The 13,081-nt window shown below is 48.6% G+C and overlaps 5 protein-coding genes across 5 annotated transcripts; 3 read left to right on the forward strand and 2 right to left on the reverse strand.

The window, feature by feature from the left end:
- Window positions 1-276: 276 nt before the first annotated feature.
- N7487_011686 (uncharacterized protein) lies at window positions 277-2,267 on the forward strand (the record flags this gene model as incomplete). Its single annotated transcript, XM_056879416.1, has 2 exons — window positions 277-932; window positions 1,007-2,267. 2 exons carry the CDS (start codon window positions 277-279, stop codon window positions 2,265-2,267), a joined length of 1,917 nt encoding a protein of 638 aa, XP_056724735.1.
- A 586-nt stretch (window positions 2,268-2,853) lies between these two features.
- Window positions 2,854-4,242, forward strand: N7487_011687 (lactonase family protein; the record flags this gene model as incomplete). Its single annotated transcript, XM_056879417.1, has 2 exons — window positions 2,854-3,245; window positions 3,402-4,242. The coding sequence occupies 2 exons, from the start codon at window positions 2,854-2,856 to the stop codon at window positions 4,240-4,242; spliced, it is 1,233 nt and encodes a 410-aa protein (XP_056724736.1).
- A 477-nt stretch (window positions 4,243-4,719) lies between these two features.
- rfeD (uncharacterized protein) lies at window positions 4,720-6,560 on the reverse strand (the record flags this gene model as incomplete). The annotated part of the gene is made up of 5 exons (XM_056879418.1): window positions 4,720-5,400; window positions 5,469-5,882; window positions 5,957-6,108; window positions 6,177-6,345; window positions 6,447-6,560. 5 exons carry the CDS (start codon window positions 6,558-6,560, stop codon window positions 4,720-4,722), a joined length of 1,530 nt encoding a protein of 509 aa, XP_056724737.1.
- Window positions 6,561-8,848: 2,288 nt separating this feature from the next.
- Window positions 8,849-9,859, reverse strand: N7487_011689 (type 1 glutamine amidotransferase; the record flags this gene model as incomplete). The annotated part of the gene is made up of 1 exon (XM_056879419.1): window positions 8,849-9,859. One exon carries the CDS (start codon window positions 9,857-9,859, stop codon window positions 8,849-8,851), a length of 1,011 nt encoding a protein of 336 aa, XP_056724738.1.
- A 1,308-nt stretch (window positions 9,860-11,167) lies between these two features.
- N7487_011690 (TauD/TfdA family dioxygenase) lies at window positions 11,168-12,556 on the forward strand (the record flags this gene model as incomplete). The annotated part of the gene is made up of 4 exons (XM_056879420.1): window positions 11,168-11,470; window positions 11,534-11,799; window positions 11,874-12,134; window positions 12,193-12,556. The coding sequence occupies 4 exons, from the start codon at window positions 11,168-11,170 to the stop codon at window positions 12,554-12,556; spliced, it is 1,194 nt and encodes a 397-aa protein (XP_056724739.1).
- Between the last annotated feature and the right edge of the window lie 525 nt (window positions 12,557-13,081).

Raw genomic sequence — 13,081 nt, forward strand, 5'->3', positions numbered from 1 at the left:
GGCGGAACCCTAACATATACAATGACCTTGGGATATTATAGTGCGATCTAAGTACGTAGAAGACCTACTGATATAAATCATGGTAAATTCCGATCTTAAATTAAAATAAAGGACATAAAGAAGGCTATACTCGACTCTCGCTATGGTGATATTTTCCTGAATAAGCCCACGCCTTTTCCGCCGTCCACGTCATATCTACATACATTTTATATACCAACAGACATATCTGCATTGCCATCTTCCTCCCCTCATACTACTCCTACCTATATCTCCAATATGGGTGTTAAACCCAGAACCGACCGCCCCGTCGTAGTTGTTGGTGGCGGTGTCCTTGGCCGCCGTATCGCCTGTGTCTTCATCGCTGCTGGCTACCATGTCCACATCCGGGATCTCTCGCCGATGGCTCTCCGCGACGCGGCAGATTACATTGATCGCCATAAAGCCGAGTTCTCGTTGATGCCACGCATTCACAAGGCACGCGAAGAAGATAATGGGGAAAAGACGGATGGAGCTAAGGAGGAGGCCACCATTTCCCAGGTTAATCTCGAGTCGTATACTTCCGCGCCCTACGGTAACTGCAAGACTTTCACCGAGCTCGAACCCGCCATTTCCAACGCTTGGTTAATTGTCGAGGCTGTGCCTGAGATGCTACAGTTGAAGATTGATGTTTTGGGGGAATTAGATAAGTACGCTCCGGCAGATTGTTACATCGGCTCCAACAGCTCCTCGATGAAGTCAACCTTGATGCTTGTTAAGGTCTCTCCCAAGCGTCAGCGCAAGGTTTTCAATATTCACTTCGCTATGCCTCCTTCTATCCGCATCGTCGAGCTGATGACTTGTGGAAAGACCGATCCCGAGATCTTCCCTTACTTAGAGACTGTCTTGGGTGAGTGTGGCATGTTGCCAGTGACAGCCCGCCGCGAATCGACCGGGTATGTATTATTCTTCCAAAAACAAAAAGAAAATCCATATATCATCACAGCATACTGACTCAAACCCCGTATAGATTCATCTTCAACCGCATCTGGGCGGCTGTCAAGCGCGAAATCATGCAAATTCTCTCCGAAGGCGTCAGCGACCCCAGTGAAATCGACTTACTCTGGGAACACATGTTCAGGAATGGCCCTCTCCCATGCCAGCTGATGGACCAAGTCGGCCTCGACACCGTTGCCTTCATCGAAGAAAACTACATCCAAGAGAGAGGTCTTCCCTCCGCCCAAACCGTCGACTGGCTACGCAAGGAATATATCGAGCAAAACCGCCTCGGCAAGAAGAGCGAAAAGGGTGGCCTCTACCCCTCGCTCGCTAAATCCGCTTCCGCAGAAGCAACCCCAGCAAACCCGCACAGCGCGGCGAAAGACATCTACCTGCTGGATTCCGGACTCGGCGGAAATGCCAAAGATGTCTCGCAGGTGCACTCCAATGGAAAAATTCTGCGTCTCAATCTCGCAACACAGAAACTCACCCCCGTCGTTGTCGGTCTGAACATGCCCGACGGTATCGACGTATCATTGGAGACGCAGCGCGTCTTCTGGTCGAGTATGGGCCGCAACACGGCAGCCTGTGATGGCTCCGTCTGGTCTGCTGATTTCGACGGCGGCGATATGATGTGTATTGTCCCCCTTGGAGGGGTACACACACCCAAACAGCTCGCTGTTATCGAGTCGCGGAAGCAGATTTACTTCTGTGACCGTGAGGGCACAAGCGTGCATCGCTGTGACTATGATGGTAGTAACCATGTTATCTTGGTTCAGCGCTGTGTGGATCCTTGTACCAGTTTGTTGGAGCAGATGACGCTTTGGTGTGTAGGTGTTGCTGTCGATGCTGAGCGTGGTCTTTTGTACTGGACACAGAAGGGGCCTTGCAAGGCTGGTCGTGGTCAGATCTTCTGTGCTGGCTTAGATATTCCTGAAGGTGAGACTGCCGAGAATCGGACTGATATCCAGTGTCTGTGGAAAAACCTCCCCGAGCCCATTGATATTGAGTTGGATGGCGAAAGTCGGACTCTGTGTTGGACGGATCGTGGTGAACACCCTTTCGGCTGCACGCTGAACCGCGCTTATGTTGGTGGTGAGGAGATGGATTTCCAGAAGGTTATTCTGGCGCGTCACTTCCACGAACCTATCGGCTTGAAGTTGGATAAGGCGAGCAACATTGTGTATGTGGCTGACCTGGGTGGTAGCTTGTACTCGGTGTCACTGGATGATGGAGTTAAAACTGAGCTTGTGCGCAATGATGTTTGCTATACTGGATTGACTCTTGTTTAGATAAATATGTGAATTACGTATAGAATAGATTTCCTTTCGGTCTACCCCCCTATTCTAGTAATGAATAACCCCCACGCAACATGGGGTGAAGGTAAGCTAAGAAAGTCAGAAATAGTACTCCGTACATTGCATAGTATGTTGCAGTTGCATTTGAAATATTATGCATGTACTCTGTACTCTCGCTTTATGACGATGTGGCTGGGGGGAATAGATGCGATCATACCTAATTGCCCCCTTAGCCCTAATTCATTAATTCCCGCTATATCTCCGTCTTACTACGGAGCACTCTGTACGATATGAAACTAGTTTGCATATAAGCATAAGCACACTATAAGCACAATATACGGAGGACAATATTGCACAACTGAAACAGACTAAAGCAATACTACCTAAAGACAATGTCACCCTTTCTCCCCGTTTCCCCCTCGATCCATTCCTGCACAGGGACCGCCGATCCCCCATCGCGTCTCTCACATTCCCCTCATCGTCCGGAGTTCATCTACTCCGTACTACATCTACTATTTACATACAATTCCATCCCACATCAAATCTCACAGGTAGCAACAACCTATCAATTTTCCCCAAAATGCACCTTCAAACCATCCTTCCCATCCTATCCGCCATAGGAACAACATCAGCAGCAATTGCCTCCAAACCAGCCCACCTCTGGGCAACCCACTACAATGGCAATGTCTACAGCCTAACATTGAAAAACAATAACCTTTCCCTATCACAAACACTCAACACCTGCGGTGACATGCCAAGTTGGCTTACCCTAGATCCCCACACCCGCACTGTCTACTGCTCCGATGAGACTGGCACGGCCGATGCTTCCACGCACGGCTCGCTGACGGCCTTACATGTCAAGCCAGACGGCACACTACATGAAGGCGCTGTCGCAAAGACGATCGGTGGCGGCGTGAACAGTGTGATCTATGAGTCGGATGCCGGAAAGAAGTTTATTGCAATTGCTCATTAGTATGTTTTTTCTTTCTTCTTTTTTTTTCTTTGTTTTTTGTTTTTGTTTTTTTTTTTTTCCCTTACTTCTTACCTACATTCTTTTCCAAGATCAAGGTTTTGCCTTGCGTTGGTCATGATTGTAGTGAATGTGGGCCTGTGCTAACAATCTAATAGCGAAGGATCGGCCATCTCAACCTTCGCCCTACCCATTAAACAAAACCAACCAGCCCTGCAAGCCTTCCATTTCAACTTGACCAGGCCGGGTAAAGTCGCCCAGCAGGACTCCCCACACCCACACGAAGTCTTCCTCGACCCGACGGGTTCGTTCATCCTCAGTCCGGACCTGGGCGCGGACCTGCTGCGCGTGTACGCGATCCAAGATGGCCCGTCGGGAAAGCTCTCGGAATGTCCGAGCCTGAACATTACCTACGGTAGCGGCCCACGACACGGTGTTTTCTGGACAGATGGCACTGGCCGGTCGGCTGGGGCTGGGTCGACGCATTCGCGGAAGGTGGCGGCTGTCGGCGAGACGATGTTGTATCTTGCTAACGAGATCGGGGGTACGGTGATGGTGTTTGATGTTTCGTATTCGAGATCTGGCTGTTTGTCTTTCGAAAAGACACAAACCCTGGTGCCGTACCCCGGGGGTGTTATGCCTGAGGGTGCGACGCCGGCTGAGATTAGTAGGATCGGGAATGAGTTTTATGTTTCGATTCGGACTGATCAGGGGTTCAAGCCCAATGATTCCATCGTTGTGCTTGATCGGTCGCCGGTGGATGGGTCGGTGGAGTTGCGAGACTCGTCTTCCGCATTTGGGAAGGTGCCGCGGACTTTTGTGATTAATCGGGCCGGGGATCTGGTTGCCATTGGGAATCAGGCTTCTGCGACGGTTGCGATTGTGCGTCGGGATCCGGAGACTGGGAATCTGGGTGAGGAGGTTGCTTCTCTACAGGTTGGTGAGCCCGGGAAGGTGGGGACTGCGGAGGGTCTCAGCAGTGTCATCTGGGATGAGTGAATTGATAGTTATATAAATCAAGAATTGGATGGCGGGGGAGGACAGGTTGCCTCCCACAGCCACAGCTCTCTTCTATAAACAACGCGGAATCATTGCAGTACAAGTTCGCATCACATGAAAGACTTGAAAAAGCATCAAAAGCATGTACCTCATGACCAAAAGAGTATGTCCACATGAACCAGAATGCGGAGAGAACGAAAATGTAGACCTTGAATGTTGAAGACCAGCTTCTTCGGGATTTTGACTGTCGGAAACCTGCACCGAAAAGACCTGGCCTGGAAAAAGCAACTCCTGCAACATCGTCTGGGTGATGGATCCTAGAATCCTACCAGATCGCAATGAAAAAAACCCCCCACAAAATCAAAAAAAAGCCGATCGAATGATGAAGAATAAATAACAATGTAAGAATGAACGTGGATCAAACATCAGTCGTAAAATGCGTAAAGCCAAAAATGTAGGCTGTCTTATTGAAGTCGTTCACTTGATGTCGATTTGGAAGGCCTTCCATTTGCCTCCGACCGTTCGACATCGTGGACATCCGCGAGGGCCAGGGTAACTTGTTGGTCCTTGTGGCGGGGCATTATTTAATGGGCCATTCCCCGGAGTTCGGAATGAAGCGGGCGGACTTGAAATGAACATGCCCACGCAGTCGCGGCAGACTCCACAGATGCACTCCGTACAGGCATAGCATTCGTTCAGTGCCGAGGGTCGTTTGCACTGAGCGCAAAACACCTGAACCTCTTTGTTGCGGAAAGACGCCGGGGTAGGATTGGAGAATCGGTGTTGTTGGCGCTGGGAAATGGACGGGATAAGATTCATAACTGGGCTGGAATCAGAGTTTATGGACGGCGCGACTCCCGAAACCGAGGATGCAAAATTTCTGCCGGATGCTGAAGACATAGAATCCAGCGATGATTCAATTGATGGGAATGGTTCCAAGTCGCTCTCACGGCTGCGGTGGTTCTCGTATGGTGGTGGAGTCAATGATTTGTGCAAAGGCGAGGCGGCATATGAATGTGGTGGGAATGGCCGATGTGAAGAAATAGGAGGCAATCCTGCGGATTGGAAAGCGGGTGGTAGCGAGGATCGATTTTTCGCTCCAGAGGGAGCAGACGTCACGTTGGAAAGTAGTGGGGCAATCGTTGGGGACCGACCAGCCTAAATTTGGCGCATCAGCACCGGGGAAAAAAGAGAGAGAGAGAGACCAAGATTGTATTCAAACTCACCTCTGAATAGGGCTCATCGTCTACTTCGGTTGCTGACGTCGCAGCTTCAATCAAATCCTCCCAGCGCTTGCCTTGCGCCCAGGCCGCGGTTTGTGGCTCTGCCGAAAGCGCTTTGCGGTCACCGAGGCTGGGTCGCCGCCCGAATTCTTTTGACTTGGGGCGATCTTGCTTGGGTTTGCGGGCAGATTGAGTGATGGACGATTTGCGCGGGCGGCAAAATTTGTCTCTCCGCTGGATTGGCGGTAATGTGGATGAGCGACCGGGTGGGGAGTGATTGAGGATGGATGGAAGAAGCTCCCGGGGGCGAGGCGTAAACGGTGGAAGAGATTCCTGCTTGAAATGATCGCGGAGCGGGGGAAGTTCAATAGCTCCGCGCAGGCGAGGATGACTCAAGTCGGTATCCGAATGGGTATCCTGGGGAAATGCGGGTCAGTGCCACTGTGGAGAGACTCAGGCCTCGAAGCCCACAACAGTCTGGAGCGACAAACCATGTCTGTATCCCAGTCCGAGGCCAGTCGATGGTGGTGTAGTTGTGCCAGAGCAACTGCTGCAGTAGCCGCAGCTGGGTGGGGTTCATCCAGAGCTCGAGGGGTAGCCGGGGAACCGTCAGCGACATAGATGTCCCTTTCCGGTGCCACATCTGTAGGTAGCCGTCAGTATATTTAGCTATTTAGAGAGAAAACAGAGCAATCAAAGTAAGAAACTCACCGTGGGGTCGTCGGGGTTGAGCGGGTTCGGGGGGTGACAGCTGCACCCGTTGCTCGAGCGGGGTGTTCACCATCATCAGGAAGCTCTCCTCGGTAGCCGGGAGCTTCGGGATGTAATGGTTCGGGTGCGCACGTCGAATGTGCTCCTGCATGGAGCGATAGCGTTTCTCCTAGAGCACCAACCAGATTAGTTCAAGTTGAACTCCCAAGTTGTACGGGTATAGCTCTCGCAAGCAAGGTGGTAGGCGGGGGTTCCAGGGCAAATACTCACACCGAGGCATCGTTTGCGACAATTGGAATTATCGTTGTTCTTCAAGGGACAGACCACCTCATTATTAGCATCGGTTACCGAGAAGGAGCTGGTCAGTGAGCTTCGAGGAGGCATGGTGCATATGTTTCATCCGAGAGAGAAAAAAAAAAGGAGGGGCGAATGAAGAGGTCAGCCAAGCACAGACAGGGTTTATGTGAACAATAGACAAAAATGCAGTTCAACATGCTCTGGTAAAAGAGAAGAAGGGAAGAATTGGAAAATGGTAAAAAAAGAGGAAAAGGATGAGAGGGCGGCTCATACATTCAGAGAGGTTACTTGGAGTGTGGGAGTGCACACTGGGGGTATTACGGGTAATTACGCAGACTTCGCCTTATTCTATTTTTTGCCCCGTTCTTGTTCTTGGGGGGTTATCGGGGGATTTTGATTTTGATTTTATTTTCTTATAGTTAAATTGGAATTTAATTCTATGAATTCTAGTCAGGAACAGCTCTATTCTAACCTTTCTATATTAGTTGTACTCTAGTTAACTATGAGCACGCATACGTGGCTATCGTTCCCTATCGAGTATCGATAACCAAAAAGAGGGGCGTGCAGCTTTGAGCTTCCCTTGTAAAAAAATCCCCATTCTTGGAATGTTCCACGCTACATAGTACATAATATTACTGATACTATTTAAAAAAAAAAGGGAGAGAAAAAAAAATTGAGGGGGAAAAAAAGAGAGAAGAAACCGTACGGTACGAGTATTTAAATACCGAATAGCACGGCTTTTCGGAAACCCCGGTGGAACACCGAGCTTCTAGCGATTTTCATTGCGTTTACTTTTTTTTTATGCGACATCCTTAAATGCTTCTAATTTCTTATTCGAACTATTATTCAAACACACCAACTTCGGTAGCATATAAACATATAATTCACAGCTTCGGGCAAAAGGAAAGAAAAGAAAATTACGTCGCGATAGGCGCTATCAGCGGCCCCTCCGAAGCTCTCCCCAGCTCCTGAGCTTCATTCCAGAAGGGAGGGAAGCTCCGGGTGGCGAACTAGCGCCACGTTACAGTGTAATATTACGTGTGGTATTATTGGTTTCCACGGTTTGTTAATTGTTCTAATTTTATAGAACGTCCACGGGTATATATATTGTCAGTGTACCTCTAGAGAGCTATTCTAAGATCGAATATACAACCTTGGAATAAGTACTCGGTATAAGCATGTACATAGTAGTAATGCAGAACAAAGAAGGGGCCTCGGGAAGGTATTCTCAGGCACTGACAGTGCTCAGGTATAAGCACGCGCGTGACTGATGCCATGAGAATTTTCACTCTTATATATGTTGTACATCTCTCAAATATTTCTCAAGTTCCTGTCCCAGCTCCGATCTCCTCCGTTTACCCTTAACTCTAATCGAATAAAGGCACAGCTTTCCAGATTACATGAATGCCTAAATACGAAAATACCCCCTAATACACTGTATAACCAACTACCGATGAAGAGCATCCCAAAGCAGCCTGATTGGCCCCCAATCCCCACCGAGTCACCAATTACCTTCATTCTCATTGGTGTAACTCTTACGCCATCCCGGTTCTGGGTGGCCGTGCAGGGATCAACGGAAAAGTCTGAGATTTTCAAGTTCGAGGGTTTTGGTTTTGGTTTTGGTATTCCGTAGACGTATATAACTAGTAATATCTGACAATAATATATGTATAATATCTGTAATATATGTTAAGAGAATATTCACAATACAATATGTATGGTATAATATAGTTGTTATCAGACTTATACACTATCTATCCGTACACTGGAAATGTCAAGCATGTCACGCTCCACTTAATTTGACGAGGTGGAGAGCTTGCAAAGTCGAGACTTTCATTGTCGTGGGCTGTGGGCTGACAGTGTATCTGATCTTAGAATTCATCTAACGTTTAGCTTTCATGCAGTCTATAATAAGTACTCCATACATGGGACAGATCTAGGAACTATGATCATTGTACTCCGTACTCCGTACCTAATTCTATTTCCATCCTTGTACTGCATTGATCCCTTCCTGCAGACCAACATACCACGTCTCAGCCATGCAGGGTCCAACATCATCATGGTAACCCAGTGTGTCGCCACTAAGGGGTGGCTGAGAGCTGAGCACGAACTATAATTGTACGCAAATCCGATTCGTGTTCCATGCTTAGCATCATCCGAAACCCTTGCCGCGCGGTTTGCCTTACAAGGGATTCAACCTGAACAAACTCGCTCAACTGCAGAATGCTGAAATACGAGAATGCAGAAACCAGCTTGGACCCAAAGTCACCAATAACAGGTCGAAAAACGTAGCTCTCCAGTCGATACCGCTAAGTACCATACACATCCAAGCATCATCACACCTCACCCCGACCGTAAAAAAACCCCCGGCCCAATCAATCCAGCGGAGGCGTCATAATACCAGTACCACCACCACACTCCTTCAAGTTCTCATCCTCCCCAGCGAAGAACAGCAAAACCGCTTCAGCAGCAGCCTTAGCATCATCGTCATCATCCTCCAAACCAGGAATGCGCGAGCGATAAATCTGCTCCTGATACTCTGCCACAACAGCCGCTGGCCAACCCCCACGACGCCCAAATTCGTGCATTAGCTCCCCATTGGCAAAGGTATCAAATTCAAAGTGACCCTGGTACGTCAGGACCCGACCGGGGTTATAAAGACCCTGGATAGCACACTGCGCACTACTCCCGATACTAGACCATGGGGCCGGCAGCGAGACTCCCGCCTGGTCCGCGGCAGCTTCAGTCTCGAGGGTCGGTACAACTGCATCGCTGTGGATGAGCTGGATGCGGAATGGGTTCTCAGCTGTAGCGCGCGCAAGAGGTGGGAAGCGCGCAGTGAAGGAGGGCTGGAGGGTTATGGGTTGGATGCCCATTTCAAAGCCGGCGGGAGACTGCGCGACGTGGAATGTTGATGTTGGTGAACTGTTAGGGTTTGCTTTGGTGCTGAGGAGGGATTGGGCGATTATCTGGTGCCCGAAACAGGAACCGAAGAGCTTTATGTTTGGGTAGTGGGCGTGCACTGTTTGGATGTAGGATTGCATTGCGTGGATCCAGGGTTTGTCTTCATAGGCTGAGGATGCTGAGCCTGTGATTAGGATTGCATCTATTGGACTCAATGGTCCGCCAGCATGAAGCTCGGCTGAGGACTGGGGGTTGGTCCGTAGAGTCTCCAGAGGAGGTAGGGACCCGCCTACGGCATCAAAGGCCGTTACATGGACGGCGAGAGGTCCTTTTTTTAGGGTTCCTGGTATTTTGTTCAGGCGCTGAGCGGCTGCTTGGAGCAGGACGCGGAATTGCGAGCTGTATAAACCTCGCGCCTTGTATACCGAGAGGCAGGGAATGTCGGCGTCTAGCACGGCCACATGGATCTTGTGTTGAGCCATAGGCTTGGATATCCTCTATTCAAGTGAATGCAAAGTTATAAAAGAAAGAATATGATATGTGAGTCTACAAATATAAAAATTGAAGTTGTCAAAGGGCGCTCGCATCGCCACTCCCGATAAGGATTTGGGTAATCTGGTGGGGCATCCCAAAGAGGAAAGGCAATCCTTGTCTGCAGAAGATCTGAGGATCCGTGGATAGCACCAGGAACATCAGGAACATCAGGAACATTAAAAGAGAACAAAATCATGAAATGGTTAGATTGATTAACGACCTTGAAAGAGACAGTGAACAGGAAAAGAAAAGAAAGGAAAAACAGGTTAAAATAGTGCATTCAAAGAGCATGAAGAAGTAAAAAAAGTAAAAGTTCTAGAGAGCAAGAACAACATGCCGTATTCGAAGGTACATATGCAGCTATATCAGAACACAAGTGCTTGGAGATAGATCCATGGGTATAGTGTGAATTATCAACTGCGACAGAAGAGAACTGTGTGGTTAATAAGGAAAAAGAACGGATTACCATGTGCTCCTCCAAGCCCTAAGACCAACCCATATTTAAGGTAGAACGCGAACAAAACTTAAACCTCTCGCCCGATAGATTATTCACATGTATGGGTTCGAAGATTGACGGATGAGATCTACCTAGAGTGTTTCTTCTTTTGGATCTAATCAACCCGACTAGCCGGTTCATGCACGACGTACACGACTTGCTGGTACGGTTGTGGTCAGAATATGTTGTGCTAGAGGATAATGGATAACCTTAGTCTATCGGCCGAGACTGTGACTGGTTGAATATTAGGGATGTGCAATGTATATTTTAAAGATATATTATGTGAATATATCTATACATTACTAGAATCCTCTCCCTTGCCCTTATTCCAATGTGAATAGCTATATCACTACTTTACAACTAATCTATTTACTATACTCCTACCTCCAATAACTACTCATCAACTGTCCCATCTTCAATATCTTCAATATCTCAATTATCACCCAATCTCTCCCAATATACGTGATCCCCCACTGTCATCACAACATCCTACCCCGCAAATTGCGCCATCCCGGCCCTTCAACTTCCAATCAGCTTCATTTGTTTGGTAGCGGCACTCATTCCGCTATACAAGAAAATCCTAAGAAAAGACCAAGAAAAGACTAAGAATGCTCTTGCGTAAAATTATCGGATCTCGTCACGCCATATAATCCACTACATTGCTCACCATCTACATAGATCAGACAAAATATAAATAACCAACGACCCTGCATTTTAGTGCTTCATCTGTACATCATATTCTCTGTAATAACTGTCCACCATGGCTCCCGCTGCTACTTCTTCTCTCCCAACTGCCCCTCACAACCTCGCGGGGCCCGTCTCATGGGATCTGTTCCCCGATGGACTGAAAACCACTGGCCAACATCCCCCACTATACGACCACATCATCCCCTTCGACAAGTTCCCCAAACAAATCGACGGCCCAACAGTCTGGAAGGCCGAGGATTACCGCGAGAACCCAGAAAAATGGACGCATGTCTTCACCCAGGACCAGATCGATGAGCTGAGCACAGCATCGGATGCTTTCCTCGCATCCAAGACCCCGCTGACCGGAATCTCAAAGGTGAGAATGTCACAGTTCATATCTAGAAATCTATTAAATAGAAACTAACCATCCTTCCAATAGGCCAACTTCCAGCTCCCCAACCTAGCCGCCTACCTGCACGACCTGCGCGCAGACCTCATCGACGGCAAGGGCTTCATCCTTTTCAAGGGTTTCCCCGTCGAGAAATGGGGTAACCACAAGTCCGCCGTGGCATACATGGGTCTCGGTACATATCTCGGCTACTTCGTCAGCCAAAACAGCCGCGGCCACGTCCTCGGCCACGTCAAGGATCTCGGCGAGGATTCGACCCAGATTGACAAAGTGCGCATCTACCGCACCAATGCTCGGTAAGTTTCATCTCTCTCCAGTGAATACACAAGCACAAAAAAAGAAAATCAATCAACTAACACCCCCATCCTAGCCAATACTTCCACGCCGACGACTCCGACATTGTCGGCCTCCTTTGCATCGCCAAGGCCCTCGAAGGCGGCGAATCAGACCTCGTCTCCTCACACCACGTCTACAACACCCTCGCCACCGAACGCCCAGACGTCCTCAAGACCCTCACCGAACCAATCTGGTACTTTGACCGCAAGGGTGAGACAAGTAAGGGACAGGAAGATTACATCCGCACCAGCGTGATCTACCTCGAGCGCGGCGAGAACCCCCGTGTCTACACAAAGTAAGCCCCATCAGCACCCCTCCCATCTCCAATCATCAGTATCTAACAATAATACCAGATGGGACCCATATTACGTCCGTTCCCTCGGTCGTTTCAGTGACGCAGGAATTATCCCCCCGCTGTCAGACGCACAGCAAGAAGCCCTGCGCGTGCTGGAAGAAACCTGTGTGCGCTTGTCTCTGCACATGATCCTCGATATCGGTGATATTCAGTTCTTGTCGAATGCACACGTTCTGCACGCCCGCACAGCATACACCGATCATGCACCCCCTGCCCCCCGTCGTCACCTCATGCGTCTTTGGTTGGCAACGCCTGAGAGTGAGGGTGGCTGGAAGTTGCCTTTCTGGGATAGTAATGAGAAGAAGAGAGGTGGAATTCAGGTTGATGACCAGGTTCCTGTTGCTCTTTTGGATGCCGAGTAAGATTTAATTTGCTTTGGTTATGGTTATAGATTTTAAATGATACCTTTTTTTTCTTCCTTCTTCATTTCTTTTCTGAGTTATTTGGGGCTGGGTTGGCACTTAGTAGGGCTGTTGTATGTATATATAGGAAGGCAATGAGCTTTTTCCATATCAGCGCTGTATATACCGGTAGCTTCGATAACATTTAATAGTGCCCCTGGAGACTTTTGGAGACAGCTGAAACCCTTCTTTCCTAATAATTAATTCTAACTCGACGCCTCTGCCGTTCCTCGAGTCTTGCTTTTTCTTTGTTTTCTTCTGACGCCTCTTATCCTATCGCTACTATAAGAATAGTCGGCCGCATACCCAGATCCCTTTGACTCAAGATGATATCCGAAACGTTATATTTGACATTATATTTGAGAAAGTCCTCAGTTTTCTCTTTGTATCTAGGAAAAGCAAGAAAAGGAAGAGCAAAAAGACAGCAAGACATGCACCTAGTCTAGTGGTAGGCCACTCCACTTGGGCCAGCCCTACGTCTTTTCT

Source organism: Penicillium crustosum (assembly GCF_028827405.1).
Source record: "Penicillium crustosum strain IBT 35664 chromosome Unknown utg000005l_segment0_segment0, whole genome shotgun sequence".
In the NCBI taxonomy this organism is placed as follows: Eukaryota; Fungi; Ascomycota; class Eurotiomycetes; order Eurotiales; family Aspergillaceae; genus Penicillium; species Penicillium crustosum.